At 58.8% G+C, this 25,814-nt stretch overlaps 1 protein-coding gene across 1 annotated transcript; it reads right to left on the reverse strand.

Moving 5' to 3' along the window:
* Window positions 1-12,394: 12,394 nt before the first annotated feature.
* Window positions 12,395-14,709, reverse strand: LOC119094006 (histone acetyltransferase gcn5). Its single transcript, XM_037217058.1, has 4 exons — window positions 14,684-14,709; window positions 14,035-14,147; window positions 13,083-13,246; window positions 12,395-12,565 (listed from the first exon to the last, which is right to left on the reverse strand). Exons 2-4 carry the CDS (start codon window positions 14,086-14,088, stop codon window positions 12,475-12,477), a joined length of 309 nt encoding a protein of 102 aa, XP_037072953.1. The 5' UTR covers window positions 14,089-14,147; window positions 14,684-14,709; the 3' UTR covers window positions 12,395-12,474.
* Between the last annotated feature and the right edge of the window lie 11,105 nt (window positions 14,710-25,814).

Here is a 25,814-nt window from a genome sequence, read left to right on the forward strand (position 1 = left end):
AACTGTCGGAAACGTCCCTCCACGACACACGTGGCTGGTTTTGCTGCCGGCTTGGACATCTGTGGGACCAGGACAGCGACAGCTGAGTTTTCGCGTGAATAGGTGGGACGCAGGAGCGCTGTTTCTGGCTCGTGTATTGGAGCAGAAAGCGCAGTACCACATGTGCGAAGACCGCCACTGGTGTATCGCCTGTAGCTACACGACACGCTAGCTGGCAGTCCTTTATTTATTTGCCGGCATATGAGATAACGTGGGGTTAGGTTGTTCGGTACAATATGCACGGATATTTTTGACGGCCCAGATGCGGTGCGGTGTTACGGCCTGAGCAGCGCAAGTCACGGCTTTTTGGATAGAGCTCGTGAAACCGATTCCTTAGGTCAACAGCCGCAGCTCCATCGCTTCGGCAAAGAAGCTGGAGCTGCACTCGTGGTTAGCCTGATCCAATCATATTGCGGGCCTGTAGGGCTGTCTGAGGCGTTCACGCGAACCACCGGGGATAATGGCACTGCTGCCTGCCTATGTTGACTGCCTATGCTGACGCATGTCTGGCTTCCGCATCACTCCTGAGAAGTCCGGAAGTGCACGGAAGTTGTCACAAACAGCTCCTGTGCTGAAAGCCGCTTTGCGAGCGTGACGATGGCACCAACAGTGACGTCGCTGCAGCATGACTGTGGTAACGGCAGTGACGTCGCTGCAACCTAACGGTGGCAACGGCAGTGACGTCGCTGCAGCCTAACAATGGCAACGACAATAACATCACTGCAACCTAACGGTGGCAACGACAGTGACATCACTGCAGCGTAACGGTGGCAACGGCAGTGACGTCGCTGCAGCGTGACGGTGGCAACGGCAATGACGTCACTGCAACCTGACGGTGGCAACAGCAATGACGTCACTGCAACCTAACGGTGGCAACGGCAGTGACGTCGCTACAGCGTGACAGTGGCAACGGCAGTGACGTCGCTGCAGCGTGACATTGGCAACGGTAGTGACGTCACTGCAGCATGACAGTGGCAACAACAGTGACGTCGCTGCAGCGTGACGGTGGCAACGACAGTGACGTCGCTGCAGCCTAACGGTGGCAACGACAGTGACGTCGCTGCAGCGTGACAGTGGCAACGGCAGTGACGTCACTGCAGCACGACAGTGGCAATGACAGTGATGTCGTTGCAGCGTGTCAGCGGCAGACAAGATATCAATCTAGCTCACCCTGCCTTGGATGGCTTGGGGAGACACTCGCGGGGGACTAAGGAGACCGCTGAAGCGCACGCTGCGTGGCGTGCTCGGAGGAAGGAAACGATTTGATCCGGTTGCCGTGCTGGCAAATCGATGCAGAGGCGTCCATCGTCAGCATAGCGTGATATTCGGAATTCGGTAGATCGCAGTGCCGTCATTACCACTGGGATACTCTCCGACTATGCAGCGGTTCATCGCGAGATCGATCTTAGCTGCGCGCACCTGGCGAGCAATCCCTGGCCATTCCACTCGGCGCTCCACCCTGTCAGCTCCCAGCGCCACCCGCGAGTCCACTTGGCGGCGGCGGGCCGCCGTAGTCCCGACCTCCCCTCCCCCGCCCCCTCCCCGCTGCCCCTGCCCGCCCGCCGACCGCGCCGGCTCTAGCCAGGCGGGGCGCTGGAGCGGTACATCCCAGGACCCGGGGCGGGGCCGCCCGTCGTGGCTATTGATCACCGGTGCCCACTGCCTCCCCCCCCCCCCTCCTTCGCTCCGGGGTTCGTGACAATCGCAGTGTGTTGACGCTCACGGTAGGCTCGCTTTAGGAACGGGGTGGCGTGCGACACCGTCGCACGGTGTGGGTGGTGACGGGCTTACGTTACTGGCAGGAAGGAATTATTTCCTGGTAACAGCCAGCTCACTCACCGCCTGTATTGGCATAGCAATGGTTCTATGCACTCATAACTGTAAAAATAAAACTGGAGGTACCCGATTAAGCACCGGGTGGAATTGCATGCCAGCCATGTAAAAGTGTCTGGCAGAGGCGTGGCCGAAGGGGGGTCGGGCGATGGTCATGGCTCCGGTAAACCAAGAGGTTTACTGTAGATACTAGGCGATTTCGCTGGAGTTCGGTCCAGGCTAGTAGAGTTCGCAGAGAATTTCACAGTTGGCCTTCCCTGAGGAAAATTACGGTTGCGTGCACAGTGCAAACCCAGTTGAAAACGAAATTCCAAAACCCTCCCACGAAACCAAAACATAAAGCATCCAATAAGAACGTTCGGACCAAATATAAAAGCGAAAGGGGGAGGAAAGTGCGCATAATCGAGTTGCACCCGAGTTCTACCCGTTTCACCCAGGCTGGTGTATCACGCCTCCCAGCATCCAGCTACGCCGTGTTTGCAAAGCCGTGTTCTGTGACGTGCTCCAGTGGCGACTCAGCGCTGTTACCAGCCACCCATATATACATAATATAATATATATATATATATATATATATATATATATATATGTCTGATGTCGTGGTTTAGGCCAGTGTGCCCTCTGATGTATCGAATTTTGCCTTTTCCAGCGCAAGAATTCAATGCCCGGAAAGCTCCGGAAAGAAATCTCGTAGCTTTTCTTGCTTATAGCACGTTTGGACTACTGTATCCAAAAGTGCATCCTACCATTCACGCCTGGTTGTAACGACCGCACGTGCACTTTTCACCTTCTAAACTATGAATGCACCCCCCACCAGGAAGTCCTCTTAATCCCCGCATCGAGCTGGTGGCACGTCCGTTCCCGCCCAGGCGCGTCTGACCGCACGTCACCAGTTGCGCCAGCGTGGTCGCGCCGGCCCGGTTCACCGGCGTCCCGGCACCTTACATCGTCCGACGGACCGACGGCCGCGAGCGCGCCGCTCCGCCGCCGCGAGATCTGCTCACGAGGGGAGGGCCGCGGCGCCGCATCGATTTTCAGTGGGGCGCCAGCGGTGGCCCCCGCCTCCACGCTGGGGACAAAGGGAGCCGGCGAGGGGGGCCGCCGTGGCGGGGGGGGGGGGAGGGGATCGCAACAGACCATCCAGCGGGCGGAGGCAGGCAGGCAGCTCCGACCGCGCAGGGCGCGGTGGGGAGGATCGAGAGTGCCGGAGGGACGCGGCTCCGGGTCATGGTTCCTGGCTGTATGGCGTGCGCTGGAGGACGCGGCTCCGTGTCGTGGGTTCCTGGCTGTTTGGCGAGCGCTGGAGGACGTGGCTCCGGGTCGTGGTTCCTGACTGTTTGGCGAGCGCTGGGGGACGCGACTCCGTGTCGTGGTTCCTGGCTGTTTGGCGAGCGCTGGAGGACGCGACTCCGTGTCGTGGTTCCTGGCTGTTTGGCGAGCGCTGGAGGACGTGGCTCCGGGTCGTGGTTCCTGGCTGTTTGCCGGGCAGCCTCGTATCACCTCGGCCAGTGCAAACACCGCCAGCTGAGCCAGATTTAGGGATTACGAAGGGGAGGGGAGCAGGCTTGATGCTGAGTCGGGCTACTGCATGTACTCCATTAGCAAGCCCTTGGGTGGGGCTGAGGGGTCACTGTGATCGCAATCTTTACATGGTTGTATATTATTGAGTAGCGGATCTTGTAGTATAAAGTAATTTGATGGATCTTGAAGGGTCACTGACCTACGACATATCAAGGTCAGGCCGTTATTGTCAGCGAAGGCCATTTCCAGTCAACCCTTCAATCTGGTGCGACAACGTAGTGTTCAACTGACCCAAATGAACACTACGTTCTCACATCAGACTAAAGAATCGACCGACGGCGTCGCATTAGACACAAATCAATTGACTCAGGGACAGGCATGAAAACCAGACCAAGGCCAAAGCCAACCTACTGTTTTACCCCAGAGCTTGCTTTATGGAGTCGTTTCTGATGTACAGTTAAAATTGATTAATAAGAAGGTAGGTTTTTGGTAACCTTGATCTTGTAGAGGTAAAAAAGGGAACAGAAAAGGTATTTAGGTTCAAGACTGTTGCATGAGATCTAGGGGCACTTTGGACACCAATACCGACCTTCACCTTATTTGACACTATTTCATGGGTGTAGGAACGGGGGGCCAGGGGGCCATGCCCCCCCCCCCCCACTGTTCAAGGTAAGGGGCCAGCAATGTTAGCTGCCCCCCCCCCCCCCACCCCCACTTTTTAGATTAAGGTCGCATTTGGCTTACTTTTTGCACTCCATTAAACATGTATGCCGATTTACCTAGTTTACCAGCCATCTCCCGTAGATGCATCATCTTTTTCGTTTGCTTGTTGATCTATCGCTTAGTGTTACAGCCGCGAGGCCGACGCCGCGTGGCCTAGAGACTGCAACGCCCGGCGTCGAAGCTGTTATTGCTGACTTGCGAGCACGCATGTTTGACACCATATGACATAGTTTTGTTATCAGTGATCAGCTCTGACAGGATCTGGAGCATTTCAATACGAACATGGGTTAGCCATGTTAATACAAATTAGAAACCCCATTTCATCTACAATCTACAGTCAGGGACAACTCAATAGTTCTGAAGAACACAGATAAACATGGAAATGGAGTTTATGTGACAACCATCGGACTATCTGCGGTGATCAGGCATGCTTTTGCGTCAATGAGAGTTTCTGTGCTGATCCGGGCTAAGTGTGCGAGTCAGAAGGCCTTCCGCGTCAGAGATGGGAACAATGTGATATGACATATCCTTCTAATGGCCTCCGGATCGATTTACCAATTACGTCAAAAAGCTGGAACATGCCCACCCACAACCTGGACAGCAAGGACAAGGATGGTCTGGATTGCAACTTCTGTAAAACCGAAAAGTTTCGGCCATTGCAAGTGTCACCAGACGGCGGGCACCGTGTTAATCTGCTTTCTGGACAGATAAATAGCTGCGAAAACACAAAAATAGAGATTTTACCTTCACTCTTCCAGTTCAACCACCATATTCCAGCCCCACTTCGCGGTGCTTTAGGGGCCAATCCGTTCTCTCATCAGTCTAAAAATTGCACACGTGAAATATGCGTCCAGACTGCCTTTTAAATACAAGATCTGATGTCATGACGCGTCCAACGATGCCTTTGCATAAGCGTCGTCATTTTAGTCCACCCGTTGGCCACAACTTCATATTAGCTGCTAGTCCGACACTGCGCACCCTACGGAGACTGTAACGCCTGGTGCCGAGGTTTTTGTTGCAAAGATTTGCGAGCGCGCATGTTAAAAAAAACACGTTACATGAATTGTATCACTAATCGATTCTGACTGAATGGTGGACATTTTCAAAAAGCCAAGGCTTTGCCATGTTAATACACATTGTTGACCTTTCGATCTGCAATCAAATTTTCATCTTCAAATTTGGATCAAGCGTATCGATCTACAAGTTACCTTCGCGATGTCTTCAACGTCTGTGGAACCCAGATAAAAAATTGACAAAGCTTCTGAATTCCATCGATTTAGAGTCAACTAACCGTTGCAAATCACGAGCGCCGGTGATTTCTTCCATGCAGTCGTTCGACGCCTGATTTCTGCAGCTCATTTATCTCAAAATGCAAATAGAATTGAGCTCACGGTAGCTCCTGGCTTCTGTTCTTGTTACAAGGTAGAAATAACAATAAAAAGAAGAAAACCGTGCCACTTGTTAACAAGCAAGCTATATCCGGGGATTTGGGGGGATCACCATAGGATGGGCTTTTGTCAACCTTGTGTTCCTTCTCGACAAGGCTCTGGCTACGCCCCTGCCTACACACAAAAGCAGATCAAGTCATATACGTTGCATGATGGGCAATAAAGTGCCCGTTGGGCCAACTCATACCTAATACAGACAGCTTCCCGGAAGCTACTTTTCTGCGATGGTGTGGTGTGAGGGATGATAATTCGGAAAAAGATGCTGTTACAGGTGTCCAACACGTGTTTCATACAACATGTAGTAGTAACGCTGGTCCAAAGTATGCAACAAAGCAGCTATACGATCAGTTCGCAGTCAGTCACGTGGGAGACACCCGGGCCAGGGTAGTGGCCACCGACGGCGGACAGGAGCAGGGCCCAGATAAGGAACATATGACAGATGGGCGTTATTATGTGGCTTGATTCTTAAAAGAAAATCTCCAGTTTCATGGCTTTGCCACATTGTTTCTAGCAGTTTCAAGCTCCCAAATTTGTTTCCGCCTAAAATGCTACAATTCTGATCTATTGAAGCGCAGCCAGCGACATAAAGGCGCATGAAAAACCTGTCGCACTGCGAGCGATCGATCCACTTTCAAAATTATCACCAGCCTACATCCAGGCCGTATTTTGGCATCTACACTGTGGTGGCAGATGCTTCCTTCATTACCCAAAATACCCTCTCGTGGAATTTCGCCTCCCCAGGAAAGACAATGTTGAAATGGACGTATAATCTAGGGAAGCTGGATAGCCTTATTTGCCAAATGACATGTGAGGCGAATAGGCAAGATTGTGCACCAGCGATAAACAGCTCTAGATGCATATCCAGCACAGCTGCCATATTTGAACAAAGAGCGATAACAGCCTCATCCCTACCCCCCCCCCCCTTACCCCGGTCATCGGGCTCGCTTTCCAGAAAAAGATCTTTAGTACACCCCGAGTTCGGCCCCCCACTTTTTGAAACGTTCCTTCGGCCATGCCCTATTTGGCTCCAAGGTCATGACACAACAGCTTAAAATTTCGACACAAGTTATGCTACATACAGACCAACCCACCCTATACATTTGGTGCCTCTAGCTTCCTTAATTTTTTACATCTCAGGGGATGAAATTGACCCCCACCCAAGTATTTAACCGGCGACCGGGACGCGTTAAGCGGCGCCATGACAGGATTGGTTATCCTGTTCCAACTAAAATGGTGCGCACAGAATGTGCTTAAAAACAAGGCAATGCCTTGAATGTGACAAATGTGCCACGATCTGGTTTCTCTGGTGTATTTGAGTAATAATCGAAGCATCCAGATATGAATGTGGATACTTACAACATTTTCCAACAATGCCCGAGCCTAGTTTCATGAAAAGTAAACTTACAGACGTACGTCGTCCTAAATTGGGGATGTTTGCACATGCAGTTCGGAAAAGGTGAAGTGTCCTTAAATTTTCCATGGACAAATATTTTCTGAATGAGACGACTCCATGAAGCTTTGTTAAATAAATCCTCATCGAACAAGATCCCAAATCGAAATATGAATTTATTAGAACGTGGTATTAGTGCGAATGTCAATTTCATTTTCTCGGGTTAACTTACAGCCACGTTGGGCTGTGAGCGACCAGAATTTTTAGCATGCCTGCATAGACGACAGACATTTTCTGATGCATCTATAGAACGCAAGAAGAGAAATTGACCCAAGCGGAAATTGAACGAGGTATTGGTTGGATTGGTATTTAAACATTTAGAGTGCATGACGCCGAATGGAGATAATTTAAACAGAGGACAACTACACTATCCAAACTCGCATAACATCCAACATCGCAACGTCCAATGCTAAAAAAATTCGACGTTCATGACGTCCAAAAGTTGAGTGCCAATCAATGCTTATCAAATGAACGTCATGATCACTGGATGTCATCAAATCGGCATGTCATGAATTTGGACGTTGCAAGCTATGACGCTATGAACTCCGCCAATGGGCACGGTATCGGATTATTTTGTATATTATCAACACTGAGTGTCGCGATTTTGCATGACGTGATTCCTGTACCTCACGATCTTGGACGTTTTGATGATCTCCCATCATGGTCAGCACTGCACGTAACGTCACCGGCGAGGTTATTGGCTTACTATTTGAAATACACTGTGCACTGTTATTCGCAATCCATCTTTCCTACGAGCTAGGAGGGGCTAAGGCCTACGCCTGTCGCCATGTTGTCACGAATGCATGTTTAGACTATAACTAACGTTGGATATTTATTATTGGTCTAATCCCCTACGCTCGTCACCATGACGCGCATATTGAGACTATAACTAACGCTGCGGATCGGTGATTAGTCTGAGGCCATGAGCCCGTCGTCACCAGGTGCATGTCGAGATAGCTTATGTTGAAGACCTTCCTGCACACAAAAGACCTTCTTACACACTTCCTACCTTTGAATATACACTAAGCGCGGGGCTGGGCTTTGGGCGGACTGTCTGGTCGTGAGGCGCTGACATTCAGAGCATCTTGGGGGGGGGGGGGGGGTGGCGGTGAGGGAAGGGAGGACGAATGCCGGATGAAAGATGAGCCGGGGCTGGATTGATTGAAGCTCGGCCAACCGCGGCACCCGGTTGATAAGCCAGTCTCGCGCGGCTGGTGTTGGGCAGAAATGTCGCGTGTCTCGCAACAGCTGATGGTTTACGTCAGCGGGAGATGTCGTGACGGACATCGCTCATCTGTCGGATATCGCACGTGCTGGGTATGACGGTCGCACGCGTTGGGCCTGACGGGCGGGCGGGTCTGGGCCTAACAGTCGTACATGCTGGTCTGACGTTTGGACGGGTCTGGACCTGACTGTCGGGCGGTTCTGAGCCTGACGGCCTCACGTGTTGGGCCTAATGGTCGGACGGGTCTGGGCCTGACGGTCGGGCGGGTCTGAGCCTGACCGGCCTCACGTGTTGGGCCTGACGGTCAGGCAGGTCTGGGCCCTGGACGGTCGGACGGGTCGAGCTGCCGGCCTCACGTGTTGAGCCTGACAGTCAGGCAGGTCTGGGCCTGACGGTCGGACGGTCTGAGCCTGATGGCTTACGTGTTGGCCTGACGGTCGGGAGGTCTGGGCCTGACGGTCGGACGGGTCTGGGCCTGACGGTCGGACGGGTCTGGATCTCACCGCCAGGCAGGTCTGGACCTGACGGTCGGGCGGGTCTGAGCCTGACGGCCTCACGTGTTGGGCCTGACGGTTCGGACAGGTCTGGGCCTGACGGTCAGACAGGTCTGGGCCTGACGGTCAGACAGGTCGGGGCCTGACGGTCGGGCGGTGTCTGAGCCTAACGGTCGGACGGGTCTGGATCTGACGGTCAGGCAGTCTGGACCTGACGGTCGGGCGGGTCTGAGCCTGACGGCTTCACGTGTTGGGCCTGACGGTCGGGACAGGTCTGGGCCTGACGGTCAGACAGGTCTGGGCCTGACGGCCTCACGTGTTGGGCCTGACGGTCGGACAGGTCTGGGCCTGACGGTCAGACAGGTCTGGGCCTGACGGCCTCACGTGTTGGGCCTGACGGTCGGACAGGTCTGGGCCTGACGATCTGGCAGGTCTGGCGAGGAGGCTGTCACGGCTCGCGGGCCTGTGACCGGTGACGGTTCGGCCGGTGACTGACGACGGGACGGACGCCAGCCCACTGGCGGAGTACTGTGGCGCTGGCCGGGACTGGGCCGACGAGCGAGCCCGGCCGCTGACCCGGCAGGTCATACCGGGGTCATGCCCGCTGGGTCCGTCGTTATGCCGTTGACCTGGTGAGGGCGAGATTAATGGATGAGGACGGCGGCGAGCGTGGATCAAATTACGCGGGATGGGCATCCGGTCATTGGGCGGGGCGGAACACCGAGTTGATAGGGGCGGTCAGGCGACCGTCGATTTCCGGTGGTCAGCTACAGCTGGCTGCTCGGGCCTCCAGTGTGTGTTCTCACACCATGCTTTTTTGCTCTATTTTGCTAAATTATGCATACAGCAAGCTGCCTTTATCACGGCGTCCCATTCACTTGAATTGGCTGCTGTTCAAACTGAAGCCGTTTCCAAATGATCGAAGTCTTCGCGAGGGTAAACAGCGCAGTCTACCACATCGCGCATTTGCTACAATCTGCTACAAAAATTGCTCATCGGAGCACGATTTTCGTGACCTCAGTTGAGGACCCAGTTTATTTCAACTTGCCTCTGTTGCACCAGCCGCTGTCAAGTACAACTGCCATTGCGACCGCTTCTTAGCTCAGATGCCGTCAAGTCATGGCGATTCAGCTATCCAGCTCTGAGCCGGACAGAAAATCAATCTAGCGGCAGCCACTGCAGAAAATCGTTAGCGAAAACCCTGGCTAAATAGCATCTCTCCGGGAGGCCCGCGTCGGCTCAGTCTGGCGCCAGGCGCCTGACTTTCCCGCGACCACCGCTCCGGCGCCGACGTGATCAGACGCGGCTGAAGGTCAGGGAAGCCCCAGAGCTGGACTAGCAGGTTGCTAAGGGCGGTTCCCCAGAGGCGAATTAGCGCAATGAGCGGAAGAGAGATGTGCAAGAGACGGAAGGAAGCCAATGATTTACTACTGCTGTATGGATACTACATTCACATTGAAAAATATATCAATATTGGCTAATATTCCATGATTCGGCGCAGTCCATCAAATAATCAGTAACTTGCTCTGTAAGTCAAAGTAACAGGCAACTTGCTCTGTAACTCCAGTAATATCAGCGCTGGTTAGCGCAGCTAACAAATAACTTGCTCTGTGCTCTGTAACTCAAGTCACAAGTAACAACTCGCTCTGTAACTCAAGTAGCAAGTAACTTGTTCTGTAACCCAAGTCACAAGTAACTTAGTATATAACTCAAGTAATAAGTCACTTAGGCCGCAAATCAAGTAATAAGTCACTTACTCCGCAAATCAAGTAACAAGCAATTTGCTCTGTAACTCAAGTAAAAGTACTTTTCTCTGTACCTCAAGCCGCTTAGTAACTCAAGTAATCAGCAATGCCAGTGACGAAAACGTACGCCGTTTGTGAGTGTTAGGCCACATCCCCGCAGAAGGCGCCCTCTGACCATCCCTAGTGCCGTTAGCCAAAAGTGAGATGGCCGCTGCGTCTCCATGGAGGCCCAGAAGCTCTCAGGAGGTCTTCACAGAGCTCTTAACCCATGCGTAATCGAACTATTAAATTCAATTTGAGACGCAAGCCCGCGGTTCCAAACTTTCCGCTCAACTCATTTCCGCGCAAGATGGATGACTCAGCGTCTCCGGAACTCCCAAGACACGCTGCACAAAGACGTTGGGCATACCGAGACGCTGTAACAAGCCCAGTCACCCAGCCCAGGTGGGAAAACTCTCCAGGACATGATGACGAGCGAGCGCCGCCAATGTCATGCGTTGAACCGTTCCCTGTCGCAAACAATGCCCGACTCCCCGAAGCGAAGAAGCCCGCGATGTGAGAATTTCATTTAATATATTTCTTCAGTCATCTGAGACGAAAAGCGCGGTGGCGCCGTGTGGCCTGATGTTATGACGCGCTGAACATGCTACATTCGTCGTTCTACTTGCTGTACCCTGCGCGAATAGGCTTTACGGGCAGGGAACGTGTGAACGATAGCATGGAGTATGTGATGGCGAGAAATGCAGAGAATAGAGCTCCCGGAAAACAATCCTTAGAATGACCAGCATTCATGACGGTTGAAAAGGGAGTCGTTACCATCATCAGATGCGAGTAATATCAGGGTAAAGGGCATCGAACAGTAATAGGAGGGCCTTTGTCGCCGGAGATACCAGCTGCTCCATCTTTCGTAGCCCATAAATCCCTGTACAAGTTACTCACCACCGCACCGCAGAACAGAACAAATAATTTGGAGAGCTGATCTTCTCAGGCTAAACACGCGTTATCCGCGACTGTTCCGTTGTGTTCTACGCATCAGGCGTTGCGGAAATGACCGCAGTCGAGCGCCCTGACACTAACACGTAAGTTTTTCCTTCTCGCGTGTGTGGGGAAGGGGGACTCATCACGACGGTATACGCGGGTACTTCTTTCCGATTCCCCAACATTTTCCCCAAACCGATGAAACCAAGGGCTTTGGATAGAAAATAATTTATTCAACCTAACTAGCTTTCGAGAACAGGCACTAAACTCTCCACTATCCGACATCGAGGAATCAAACATTTTCTAAACCAGTGTCTGCGCATGCGCCGACAGGCGTCTTGCGTCGGCTGAGTCGTCGCTAGCCTGAAGTACGTTCCTGGCCATCGCAGCCATGCCGGGCCAGCGTCTCCAACTGACTGAGGTAGTCGGTGGTCGGGCGCCAGGCGCGCGTCTACAGCTAGCGTGAAATTACTCTAGATGCGGCGCCCCCGAACACAAGGCAGCTGGCAGCCCGGGCACCACGCGGTGGCCGCTCGGTCGCCCCGACTTACAACTAAGCAGCCGTCCTGGCTCGGCGGACTCGGTGGCCGCGCCGCGCCGGGCGGCTCGAGCCGGCCGCGCGGTGCCGCGGCGTGAGGATGAGTTGGACGGCGGCGGGTCGAGGACGACTCCACGACACGTGCTTGGTCGAGTGAAGAGTGAGCAGGCGGTTCCATGCGACTCGGGTCATCACGGGGCGCCGAGGGGTTCCCGGCGCAATGAGCTGGCGGCGGGGAACGGGCCGGCGCGCCACACAGTGGGGCCGGCTGACTCGGATCTATCTACGGCGCTGCGGCTGGGCGTGCCCCGCCCCTCGGCCGGCGGCTGATATCCAGCGGCGAGCGGCGGCGCCGGCCTGCAGCCTCCGCCAGAGCAGCCGTCACCGACGGCCGGCCGCGGCCGCGGCGGCACGCCGCCGGACCAGTCCAAGGCGTCTGCTCCGGGCCCGACTCGCGGTCGGAGTCGGGCTGACTCTGAGTCAGTACGAGCGGCGCGCGCGCTTGGCGACCGGTCCGATGCCGAGCTCGCGACTGCGCTTCTCGAAGAAGCGGCGCAGCTTCTCGCAGTCCCTGCCGAGCGGAGAGCACGCATGGTCAGCGGCGCGGCGGGACGCCGGCCGGCCCGGACACCGCGGCCATGCCAACTCTCTGACGCACTCTGACGCTCGCTGACGAACGAACGCACCACCCGTCTACGCCTAACTCCCACCACACACCCACACCTACCGGCACCCAGCGTGGCTGCACAAGCTGCACACCGGGATCACATACTAGTATAACGCGCTACACGCTCACGGAGGCTCTCATGCTGATGACAGCGGCCGCGGTTGAGGGTATTTCAGCTTGAGCTGCCACTCGGCGCCCCTGAACCCCCGATCCCCACCAGCTCCTGAACGAGTCTCAGCCCTCCGCCCCTGATTCCCATCAGCCCCTAAGCGAGTCTCGGCCTCTGTTCTCTGATCGCCACTAGCCCCTGACCAGGTCTCGGCCCCTCGTCCCTGATCCTGAGCGAGTCTTGGCCCCTGGTCCCTGATCCTGACCGAGTCTCGGCCCCTCGTCCCTGATCAAGTCTACCCCTGACAGCCACCTTGAGATCTGCGCCTTGGAGTCGTTGTACATGGCGCAGTTGGAGAAAATGAGGCCGGCGTCGGCCACAAACTCGGCCGTGCTGGTGTAGTCGCCGGTGCTCAGCTTCCGCTGCATCGTGCTGATGTCCATCGGCTCGCGCACGATTTGGTAATAGTCGGGCGCCTGGAGGGCGACGAGGCGTTAGCGTCAGCGGCCGGAGCCGACGGGGCAGGGAGATAGGGGGCTAGCGTCAGCGGCCGGCGCCGACGGGGGAGGGAGATAGGGCGTTAGCGCCAGCGGCCGGCGCCGACGGGGGAGGGGGATAGGGCGTTAGCGTCAGCGGCCAGCGCCGCCGGGGGAGGGAGGTAGGGCGTTAGCGTCAGCGGCCAGCGCCGACGGAGGAAGGAGATAAGGCGTTAGCGTCAGCGGCCGGCGCCGACGGAGGAAGGAGATAAGGCGTTAGCGTCAGCGGCCGGCGCCGACGGGGGAGGGAGATAGGGCGTTAGCGCCAGCGGCCGGCGCCGACGGGGGAGGGAGATAGGGCTTTAGCGCCAGCGGCCAGCGCCGACGGGGGAAGGGGACGGGCAACGCAATCCCACCACACGGCGGATGAGGCCAGTGGTGACGCACTACGCCAATCAGCACGCCGCAATGGCTACGGGCCGGCTGGAACCCATCGCCAGAGAGTGATGATGTGTGCCGAATGTAATCTTAGGCCAGGAGATGACAAGTGATATCTGTTGAGCCATTATAAAGAGCAAAGTTCGACTCACTTGGCTACTAGCACCTGAATTTGGACTGGCCATTACCGCTTGCCCATTCGCAGGCGTGCTAAGCGCAGAAAGTGTCACCGACAACGCCGGACAGTGTCTGGGTTCACCTCAGCTATGGCCACGACCTGCGCACGCCCGGCGCGCCCAGTATTCTCCCAGCCTCAGTCTAGACCAGACCTGGCCAGCCCAATGACGCACCTCCCTGGTCTTGACAGGGCGAAGGAAGAGGTCGCTGCCCGGATGTCGCCTCATCTCGTCCAGCAGACCGGCCAGCAGGGCGGTGTCCAGCCGGTCGTCCGGAGCCGCGCCGCCTGACCCGCAACAACGCCGCGTCAGACCGACGACGGAAATCAAACATCACGTGGCGCCGGGCGAGACGAACTTCGACGATCAGACAAGGCCATGGACGGTCGGCACGACGCGTGTCCGACAGAGTTAAGGGAGGCGGGTGTCGGACATGACCAGGAGCAACAGAACCCCTAACAGCAGGGCTAGCGGCATCAGCAACAGCAGAGGACGTCACCTGACTGACGATGCCGAGTGTGCGAACGGGGCCGGATAAACAGCGAACCGCGCCGGGCGCGACGCACTCGAGCCACGAGCCCGGCGCCTCGCGCGGTCTCTCCGGCGGACTCACCTCGCCTCCTCTTGCCGACCGAGCCGGCCGCCTGCGGCGACGCCTCGCGCGGTCCCTCCGGCGGACTCACCTCGCCTCCTCTTGCCGACCGAGCCGGCCGCCTGCGGCGACGCCTCGCGCGGCCTCTCCGGCGGACTCACCTCGCCTCCTCTTGCCGACCGAGCCGGCCGCCTGCGGCGACGCCTCGCGCGGCCTCTCCGACGGACTCACCTCGCCTCCTCTTGCCGACCGAGCTGGCCACCTGCGGCGACGCCTCGCGCGGCCTCTCCGACGGACTCACCTCGCCTCCTCTGCCGACCGAGCTGGCCACCTGCGGCGACGCCTCGCGCGGCCTCTCCGACGGACTCAACCTCGCCTCCTCTTGCCGACCGAGCTGGCCACCTGCGGCGACGCCTCGCGCGGCCTCTCCAGCGGACTCACCTCGCCTCCTCTTGCCGACTGAGCTGGCCGCCTGCGGCGACGCCTCGCGCGGCCTCTCCGGCGGACTCACCTCGCCTCCTCTTGCCGACCGAGCTGGCCGCCTGCGGCGACGCCTCGCGCGGCCTCTCCGGCGGACTCACCTCGCCTCCTCTTGCCGACCGAGCCGGCCGCCTGCGGCGACGCCTCGCGCGCCCGCCGCGACGCCGGCGTCGACTTCTTGGACGAGCCGCCGCCGCTCCGCTTCGCGCCCCTCGAAGGGCGCTTGGCGGGCGGCGACGGCGACGGCGCCTCGGCCGGCTGGTCCTCGTCCGCCGACGCCTCGTCCTCGTCCACCGACTCGTCCACCATGTGAAAGGCGCGCCGCTGCTTGCGCGGGCTCTTGGGCTTCTCCTTCGGCCGGCAAGTCGAGCAAAACCAATCACCCTTCGGGATGCTCTGCCGGAAGCGCGCACGTCTCACGTTACGCCGAGTAAGGCGTAGGGCTTAGGGCGACGATGCTTCAACCCGCCTGTTGCAGGCCTGCTATCCTCCGCCATAGTCAACCCAAGGACACCTCGTGACCCAGCGAGTACGTTACCAGATGAAACGTCCCACCATTGTCGTGCATAGCCTGACAACTCAACGCCACTAATACATAAGACGGAGGTAACGTCAACAACCCACATCGCGCAACTACCGCGAGGCCCAAGCCTCCAGCAGCAGACACACCTTCATCTTGGGGGTGAGGCAAGAACATGTGAAAGCCCTTGTCACACCCGTCGCAGAGCAGCATCTTGTCCGGGTCGGACTTCTTGCGGCAGATCTTGCAGCGGGCGTTGAGCGCCGAGCGTGACCACAGCACGGCCGACTCCAGCTGCGCAAAGTGCACGAACAGCTGGGAGAGTGAGCAGCTGGCCATGAGCGACGCCTCCCACTGCTGCAGCGCCGAGCCGGGGTCGCCTGCGAGCGCCGACGCGGGCCGGGTCAGGGGGAGGGGGAGAGGCACCGGCGCCGTCGCCACACAGCACCGCACACGCGCCGTCGCCGGCGATGACAGCAGCCGAGCGCTACCCGAAACCGGTTTAAACGTCGCTGCGAAGCGAATTCCACATGCGATGCATGCACATCGCCCAGGCGGGCGTTAATGGCAAAAGCGGGTGCGTGATGACCTAGCACCATCATCACAGCGCGTCGGTTCCTAATGAATGATAGCGTTCCTAGTCATAACTTCAACTATGAACAAATCACGCATCTCTGTAGCCAGCCGAGCATGCCGCCCGCACGGTGGCCTCAGCTGATGTGACGCCGACGGCGGTCGGGCCTCACCGAGCGGCTTCTGCAGGTATCTGCGGTCGATGCCTTGCTCCAGCTGGAGGATGGCCGAGGCCAGCGAGCGCACCAGATGGCGCCGCTGCAGCCGGCGGGAGAGCTCGGGCGCCGACGGCGGCCGCTCGGCGGCAGAGGCCGCCACCGGCGTGCTGGTGCCTGAGACGTCCACGCTCTGCCGGCGTCCGAATCCCGGTCAGAGTCCACGGCGGCCAGAGCGGCGCCAGCGTCACAGGCCACGCACCGTCGGCGGCGAGGTCGCGTCAGAGGTCACGCGTCACACTGCCGGCCGCGGCGGAGTGATCAGAGGTGTCCCCTCGGTCAGGCTGGGCCAGGCGGTCGGGGTCAGGCTGGGCCAGGCGGTCGGGGTCAGGCTGGGCCGCGGCGGTGTCAGGGTTACGAGGTCGGTCAGGGGCACGCTCCACCGCCGCGGCGCCCAGCGTCAGAGGTCACTGCAACGAGGCAGCGGGGACGGCCAGGGTCAGATAACAGCCTGCCAGCGAGGGTCCTGGCCAGAGGTCGCACTCTCCAGAGCTGGGGCAGGCCAGGGTCAGATAACAGTCTGCCAGCGAGGGTCCCGGCCAGAGGTCGCACTCCCCAGAGCTGGGGCAGGCCAGGGTCAGATAACAGTCTGCCAGCGAGGGTCCCGGCCAGAGGTCGCACTCTCCAGAGCTGGGGCAGGCCAGGGTCAGATAACAGTCTGCCAGCGAGGGTCCTGGCCAGAGGTCGCACTCTCCAGAGCTGAGGCAGGCCAGGGTCAGATAACAGTCCGCCAGCGAGGGTCCTGGCCAGGGGTCGCACTCTCCAGAGCTGGGGCAGGCCAGGGTCAGATAACAGTCTGCCAGTGAGGGTCCAGGCCAGAGGTCGCACTCTCCAGAGCTGGGGCAGGCCAGGGTCAGATAACAATCTGCCAGCGAGGGTCCTGGCCAGAGGTCGCACTCTCCAGAGCTGGGGCAGGCCAGGGTCAGATAACAGTCTGCCAGCGAGGGCCCTGGCCAGAGGTCGCACTCTCCAGAGCTGGGGCAGGCCAGGGTCATGCCGCATTTCGCCACGGTACCCCTCCACGGGGTCGGAAGGTCATTAGGCAGGACGGGACCACGGGCCGCAAGCTGGGGATGGCCCCACTAGGTCAGGGCTAGAAGCCCAGTCTGTGGATCACTGGCATGCTCCGTGGGGGAGTCGGATTTAAAAAGAAAGTTCTCCAGTCCGCGACAGTTAGCGTTAGACGCTACACTATGTGGATGGGAAGCGGGGGGGGGGGGGGGGGGGACGTACAGGTTCACGACCGTGCGGGGTTAGAATCACAATACGCGAAGACCAAGGTCAGTGGTCTTATCAAACGTTGGGCATCGGCAGGGGACAACACGTAGTTTCTGCGCTTGATGAGACGTGTCGCATTCAATGAAGTCGGAAAGTGCACGCAATCAGCGGCTCGGGCAGGCACAGATGCTGCAGCATGCCTGACAATAATCAAGCAGCCACACACAGCACCACGATATGATAAACAAATCACTGTTTCGAGTCACGTCGACGGATGTCAGATCGCACCAAAAGCCAGGCCCCCCTACGTCCGCCATGCCACTGTTTCCTGACAGGCCACCCTGCTGAACACCCAAGTCAAACCTACTCCTTCGACTGTGCGCCGAGGGGGACAGCGGCGGCAAACAGCGGCCACTCACGTTGTCGGCCGAACAGGCGCCGTCGGCACCCCAGGTCAGCTTGTCACACTGCTGGTCATAGGAGCGTTCCACCAGCGCCTGTCGCCACACGCTGAGGTCGAACACCTGGCGGGCGCGGAGGCCGGGTGATGGTGGGCGGTCACAGGTGCGTCAGCGCGTCACGGACACCAAACGGCGCGCCACGCTGACAGTGACGAGACGTACACTGCGAGCCTCCCACGTCTCCCAATGGCGCTACATTTCACAAGCACACACACCATGACTTGTGCCCGAGGTGAGCATGCAATAATTAACCCACAGCAAGCGCTTGAGGCAGCGAGGGAGGTGAAACGCTGCAATCCTAAACGAACATCCGCGCAAGGTACCTGAATGGTGCCGAGGCAGCCGAACCGAATCTTCTCCTCACACTCCAGGATCATGTCCCGCAGGAGCAGCTCCTGGATCTCGGCAGCCGGTGTGCCGGCCGGGAAGTTATAGTTGGGATCAGAACCGGTAGATGTCGGGTCACGCCGCGGCCGACGGTCAGTGCCCTGTGTCAGGTCATTGCGAGGACAGCGCTCCACACCGCGGCGTAGACTGTCACCCGCCTGAGAAGGGAACGATGTGTTACAACACATGTTGTGTCCACGCTGGTAGTTCAATTCGCCAACGCTTATTCACAGTACCATTCTGCAGTGTTTAACACTGACCCCATTCACTTATATACCACTATCCCACAGCCATAAGACCCAACCATCCAGCCATCACAGCACCATTGCAGGACCACTACACCACCCCAAAGAAGCACCAGCACCCCTCATGACTGTCCCACCGCCAGCTCACCTGGGCGATGGCTGCCTTCAGCTCGGCCTCGCGGACGCCGCGCTCGTTCAACGTCGCCACCAACACGTCCAGGTGCTCCAGGGTCGGGGCAGAAGGACCAGGTGGCGCGCGGCAGGATGGTCGAATGCACCGGACACTCGTCGCCAGCGGCCGTGCAGACGAGCAGGCGACGGTCGGGCGGCGCGGCGTCGGCCGGCGGCAGCGCGCGCAGCTCGGCCGCCAGGTCGACCTCGCCGGCCACCAGCTCGTCGAGGCGCGCCTTGGCGTCGGGCTCGGCCGGCGCCGGCGCCCGGCTACCGTCCGGCTGATTCTGCTCGGTCAGCGCCGCCAGCCGCTTGGCATAAGTCTTGGGCGCGGGCGCGGGTGCCGGCGTGTTCTCCTTGTCGCTGGGACTGCCGTGGTCGGGCGCGGCGGCGGCGGCGGCGGTGGCGGCAGGCGCGCCGGCGCGCTGCAGCAGCCGCTCCGACAGCAGGCCGCGCAGCACGTCCGCCCGCTCGCCAGCGGCGGCCCCGCTCAGCTGCCGGTTGTGGGGCGTGGCTGTCGGCAAGCAGGCGCCCACTGTGTCGTCGTCGTGCTCGATGAAGAGGCCGGGCAGGGCGCGGCCCAGCCAGTAGCGGCGGTAGGCGGCGGTCGCGGCCCAGCGGCGTCAGCGCGAACTGCTGACTCAGATCGGCCAGCTGCTCAAGCAGGCGCGACTCGCGGCGCGCGAACTCGGCCAGCTGGCGCTCCTCCTCGCGCCGGCGGCGGCGCCGCTCGGCCTCCGGCTCCGGCGCCGACTCGGGCGGCTCCTCCGGCTCCGGCGGCGGCTCGACGTCGGCCGACGTATCGCCGGCCTCGGCCGACGCCTTCAGCTGCTCCAGCTGCTGGCGCTGGCGGTCCTCCCGGCGCTCTGTCACCCTGCAGCCAGACCAGGAGCACGTCAGCGGCCGAGGCCACCACTAACAGACAACTCTGCACGCCGGCATTCGCTGGGCAAACACCCACCAAACCCTGACCGGAAGGACCGCTACATGACATGCCGAAGTGAAGCGCAGGTCGTCGCTGGAAAACAAAACGGCAGCCTACATTCAGTACAGCCACGGAGGCCACAACCCGCAAAACCTATCAAACATATTCAACATGATATCGAACTTGTCCGTAGATCATTTCTTAACTGCGGCCTATCAAATATAGTTTCCATATACCTGCCTTAGCCGCATCGCACCATGGCCAAGGCTTCACATCGGCTCTGAAGGCGCGGGCACCCACCTCTCGGCAGCGACGCCCTTCTGGTAGGCAAGGATGTTGAAGCGGAGGGTGCGCAGCTGGGCGCGCACCTCCTTCAGCTTGCCCTCGGCCTCCTCTATGACGTCGCGGGCGGTGACCGTGGTCAGGATCTCGCCCATCAGACACTCGAGCACGGCCAGCCTCTCGCCTGCCGAGCCCAGCCGCGTCACGCCAGGACAAGGAGCACGACCTCAGAAATACTGCCGACGGCGCGTGTTCACACCGCAAACACCAATAGACCAGATCGCATGGCCATCTCGGACTCTGAGGAGCATTACGTCAGGGTGGACGTAATGCTAATACGCCGCCCGCCTCGAGGAAGGAGATCAGGTGGGGATGGGCCTGGGCAAATGACGTCACATGGGGCAGGGCATCACCTGATGTCATCACACGTGCCCCTTCCGTCCCCAAAAAGCGCCCAAGGGATGCATGAAAAGAGAAAGGGGATGGCCATCAGTCCCCGAGTCATGTTCTCCATGCGTCCGTTGTCATGCAACAGGGCGTCATAAACTCCAAATCGAAATAGACTTGGATCACGCCCATTTCGACCAGCATATTCTCCCGTAAGTGTTTACGCTGAATCCGCCAGGACACGCACGCTACTTCACACCTTAATAGTTACGGGCAGAAAGGCGTGGATCGAAACGGGTGCAGTGAGAGGCCACGGTGTACCTGCGCAGTAAGCCCTCCACCCTGGTCCACTGGCAGCAAAGCACATTACTACTGGGGGTTGTCTCCACATCTCAGAGCTCCACGGCCGCCGACGGGGCCAGGCAGGAGCAGACAACAGACGGTGAATCTCCACACCCCAGAGCTTCACGGCCGCCGACGGGGCCAGACAGGAGCAGACAACAGGTGGCGAAGGCGGCGAGGAGGCGTGTTGGGAGCGGGCTGGGCGGCGATCAAGAGTTCGGCGAGCTGAGAACTGACAGTGACCGGAGGAGAGCAAGGAACTCCGAGCGCTGGCCTAACAGGATGGCTAGTGGCGGCAACGGCGGCTAGCTGGATGGCGAGCTACGGCGGCGGTAAGCAAGCAAGTGGTGAGCGGGGTGAATACGGCAGACAGCGAGCGGGGCGGACAGTGGGCACACCAAGCGGGGCGGACGATGGCCAACGTGAGCAGGGCGAACGGTGAGCAGAGCGAGAAGGGCAGACAAAGAGCAGGGAGAGCGGGGCGGACGATGACCAGTGCGAGTAGGGCGGGCGGTGAGCACGGCGATCAGGATAAGCTGAGCAGACAGTGAGCAGGCGAGTAGAGCGCAGTGAGCAGGGTGAGAAGGGTTGACGGTGAGCAGGGTCACCAAGGTGATCAGGACAAGCAGGGCAGACAATGAGCCGAGCGGACGGTAAGCAGGGTGAGGTGAGCAGCCTCACCGGGCGTCAGGTCATAGACGGTTTCCGTGGAGAGCTTCTCCATGATGTCCGGGTGGTCAAGCCGGAACTGCACGGTCGGGTTGTCGGTCTCCGTGTACCCGCCGCGCTGCTGGTACCGCCAACTGGCCCAGACATCAACGAACGTCACACAGACAGTATATGTCAAATACACAGGAGACCGCACCCGAACATCAGAAGAGTCGGCTCATCGGCGGACGGTCAGATGATTTACTGACGGATTACTCGCCTTGCGGGTCGCAAACGGCGTCATTGTTCTTACATTGAATGGGCATCACTGTTCACAGGCAAGGCTAGAAAATGGTGTCACTGTTCACAGGCAAGGCTAGAAAATGGTGTCACTGTTCACACGCACACGCTGGATGGGTGATAGCCCCCATAACAGAAACAATAGCCCACATCATTCCATCTTCAGCAACATCTCATCACAAACATTCCATAGCACTTCATCACCCATACGGCGTGGGGGCCGGACGAGAACGACACCCCACTGGGTACTGGGGCGTCACACGCCGCCGACTCCGGCCGGACCGTCGGCGCTCCACTCGGAGCACGCTCCCCAAGCTCCCCTGCGCCGGCACGGGACCGGGGCCGGCTGGGGGCGTACCGCGAGTCCTCGCTGGTGTCCGTGGCCATCAGGTGTCTGCGCAACACCTCCGTGAGCGTCAGCGGGTCCAGCTGGTCGGCGGCCGAGGCGGCGGCCGTCGAGCTCCGCCCACCAGACTCCTCGTCCTCCTCGCGCTGCAGCTCGAACACCGCCCGCAGCAGCACCTGGGCATGGCCAGGTGGCAGGTACGGTCAGATCCGCGCAGTTCACTCCAGCAGCGGCACGTGACCATGCAGGGCTGCAGGAGCTGTGGGTCGAGCAGCAGCCGCGACGTCTGGCCGGAGACAAGACTGCAGCTTTGGAGCACCAGTTTCAACAAGCAGGTTCGAGCAGCTCAAATAGCTCCCAGAAGGCCTTATTGTGGCTCATATGACATTAGAAGGGCTGGCAGAGGCAGTTCAAATCAGGGCGTGGTTAACGAGACAGCAAAACTCAACATACCCATCCCGCCTATCCAATCAGAGTGGATAGTATAACTGTTACGGCGGACCGCGCTCGACGAAAGCACGCCCCTCAGAGTCCGTGTCAACCACTCTCCAGGGGAGCAGAACCGACAGGGCCTGACATCGCCAGCGCGTCTCCCATTGCTGGCCGGCTGGCCACCGGGCCACGCTACGAGCCTCACCTGCAGCAGGTCGCTGAGCGTGCCGGCCACCTCCGTGTCGACCAGCGCCCGCTCCAGCAGCGGCAGGCTCAGGCCCAGCGGGAACGTGTCCGTCAACTCCAGCAGCTGGCCGAAGCTGTTGACGAACTCCAGCAGCTGCAGGCAGCCGCCGAACAGCTGGCCTGGCACGCGCGTGTGCACCGGCAGCATCACCGGCAGCTCCTGCGGAGCGGGCGCAGGCGGGTCACATGATCAGTAGCTGCTTCAGTGTCAGTGGCAGCGTTTGGGGCAAAGGGGGAGGGCGGAATAACAAGCTGACCTGCCTGATAAAACTTCAGGTGGTTTGCATAACAGGTCAGATAGACCGCGCCTGGTGTTGAGGAAAATGTTGAATGGCTGAAAAATTCATGCAAAAGGTATGCGCATATATATATATATATATATATATATATATATATATATATATATATATATATATATATACATAAACAGCTAATACAGTCTGGCAGTGAAGCGACCGCACCAGCTGCAGACACACACAACAAACATTTGCAAAGATGGAGAGGCAGCCTGGTAGGCCAGCATCAGTTCTCACCCATCAGCCATCCTGCATGCCACCTCACACTCGCCAGTGATGCGCCCGTGACCCCCGGCCTTTGACTTGAGGCCAGCTCCGCAGCAGCCCCCCCCCCCCCGGCGGGCAAAGCGCCCCCCCCCCCACTCACCCGGTGATCCTCGCAGAGGAGGTCCTCGCGGGGCTTGGTCCAGTCCTTGAGCCACTCGGCCACCAGCTTCTTGCGGTGCCGGCGCTGGTCGCGCTCCATCACGCGCTGCTCCACCAGCCGGCGCCGCTCGGCCTCCCAGCGCTGGCGGATCTCCAGCTGCACGGCCGACAGCGGCTCATCGTCGCTGCAGGCGGAGCGCGGCGCTCGCGTGAGAAAGCGAGGAGGCTGCGGCGCTCGTGTCCGGGAGCGAGGGGGACCGCAACGCCCGTGTCAGGGGGACTGCTGCGCTCGGGAAAGGGAGCGAGGGGACTGCGGCTCCCTTGTCAGGGAGCGAGGGGACTGCGGCGCTCGTGTTAGGGAGCGAGGGGCCTGCAACGCCCGTGTGAGGAAGAGAGGGGACTGCAACGCTCGTGTCATGGAGTGAGGGGGACTGCGGCGCTCGTGAAATGGAGCGAGGGGACTGCGGCTCTCGTGAAATGGAGCGAGGGGACTGCGGCTCTCGTGTCAGGGAGCGAGGGGACTGCGGCTCTCGTGTCAGGGAGCGAGGGGACTGCGGCTCTCGTGTCAGGGAGCGAGGGGACTGCGGCGCTTGTGTGAGGGAGCGAGCGGGCTGCGGCGCTCGTGTGAGGGAGCGAGGGGACTGACTGCAACGTTCGTGTCAGGGAGTGAGGAAACTGCGGCGCTCGTGAAATGGAGCGAGGGCACTGCAGCTCTCCTGTCAGGAAGCGAGAGGACAGTGGCGCTCACGTCAGGGGCGAGGGGACTGCGGCTCTCGTATCAGGGAGTGAGGAAACTGCGGCGCTCTTGAAAGGGAGCGAGAGAACTGCGGCTCTCGTGTCAGCGAGCGAGGGGACAGTGGCGCTCGTGTCAGAGAGCGAGGGGACAGTAGCGCTCGCGTCAGGGGCGAGGGGACTGCGGCTCTCGCGTCAGGGAGCGAGGGGACTGCGGCTCTCGTGTCAGAGAGCGAGGGGACTGCGGCTCTCGTGTCAGGCAGCGAGGGGACTGCGGCTCTCGTGTCAGAGAGCGAGGGGACTGCGGCGCTCGAGCACACTCCCGCACAGAGGCTTTTTCATGAATGCCAAAGAAGGTTCAACGTTCAGAAAGGGATCTCTGCACTCACTTCTCGTCGAACACCATCTCGGTCTTGGGCTTGGCCGGCTGCGGCGCTGGCTTAGGCTTCTCGGTCGGCTTGGCGCGCGCCGCCAACGCGCGGTTGGGCACGAACACGGGCTGCGCGCCCACGAACACGTCGGCGAACTGCAGGCTGTCCAGGCCGAGCCCCCGCGCGGCCGGCGCGCGCACCACCAGGAAGCCTCCGTCGTCTACGCGCGACGAGTGCTTGAGCAGCACACGCAGCCGCTCCTTGGAGAAGGTGGCCTTGTCGCGACGCAGCGCGTCGGCATGCACCATCAGCTGGCGGCCGGTGGGCGCGTGGTGCACCTGGTACAGCACGCGGTCGGCCGGCACGCCCTCTGAGCGGAGACGGCTCGATGGACGCTGGCTGTCACCGGCGCCCCTAGCGGAGGCGGAAGGAAGCTTAGCGAGGAAAACAAATATAAATGGGGGCAACGGCCACTGCTGGGCTGCGCTGAATGGGTAGTGCTACGCGGTGGCTGGCTTTAGGAGTGCCGGGAGCAGGAAGCTGAAGGAAGGCAGACACTGATAAAGCCTTATGAAGTGGCGAACAGGATGTTTACTCTCTCCAATAAAGCAAAAAATGACCAATTAGTTTGGCGTTCTTTCTTTCGAAGACGGAGAAACTGACGTCGACGTAAGTTGCCAGCATCTCCTGCCAAACCACATCACAGGACATCCACAGCAATTACCAGCGCACATCAGCAACGCCTGGAAATTGTAATACCGGGCGCCATATCAGCCACCCAGCGCAGCAGATGCACCACTTACTGGTCTGAGTGGCCATTCACTGCTGGTGTTGCCTCTGGATCACCAGAGACACACATGCTCTGAATTGTGCAGTCAATCCTGTAATGGTCCGAGCTTATTACAGCAGATGCCTTTGACTTCTGAGGAAGACAAATGTATTATAAAGTTTACTTTCAACAGTGCATGAAATGCAAAATTTGGTACAGCAGACATAAAACCATGATGTTCATTATATGAACAGTTTGACATTCATGTTCCACAACCTAAATCAATTAAAGGAATGTTACAGGAGACCTAACCACAAACCAAGAACACAACATTACCACCAGCAGCTGAACATACGATTGACACAAAACTGACTGGGGCAGCCTAAAACTTACCACTGACTTCCCCTCTTGACTTGAACCATTTCCCCTTTGAAGTAGCGGTCTTTAATGTACGTATATATGTCTACACACAATTCATTGAAACTTGTTTTTCTTGTCATTGAGCAGAGCAGAAGCAAAGCACGCTTCAGCTGCAAAAATAAGGTAATTGTTAAAACAGACCATCCATCAGCTCCAAATACGCAACATGGGCGAGACCATTGTTGTGCAGCGACAGGGTTGTTTCGGCGAAATGTTCTCAATATGATGTA

Source organism: Pollicipes pollicipes, unplaced genomic scaffold (genome assembly GCF_011947565.3).
Source record: "Pollicipes pollicipes isolate AB1234 unplaced genomic scaffold, Ppol_2.1 Scaffold_4002;HRSCAF=4701_pilon_pilon_pilon, whole genome shotgun sequence".
In the NCBI taxonomy this organism is placed as follows: Eukaryota; Metazoa; Arthropoda; class Thecostraca; order Pollicipedomorpha; family Pollicipedidae; genus Pollicipes; species Pollicipes pollicipes.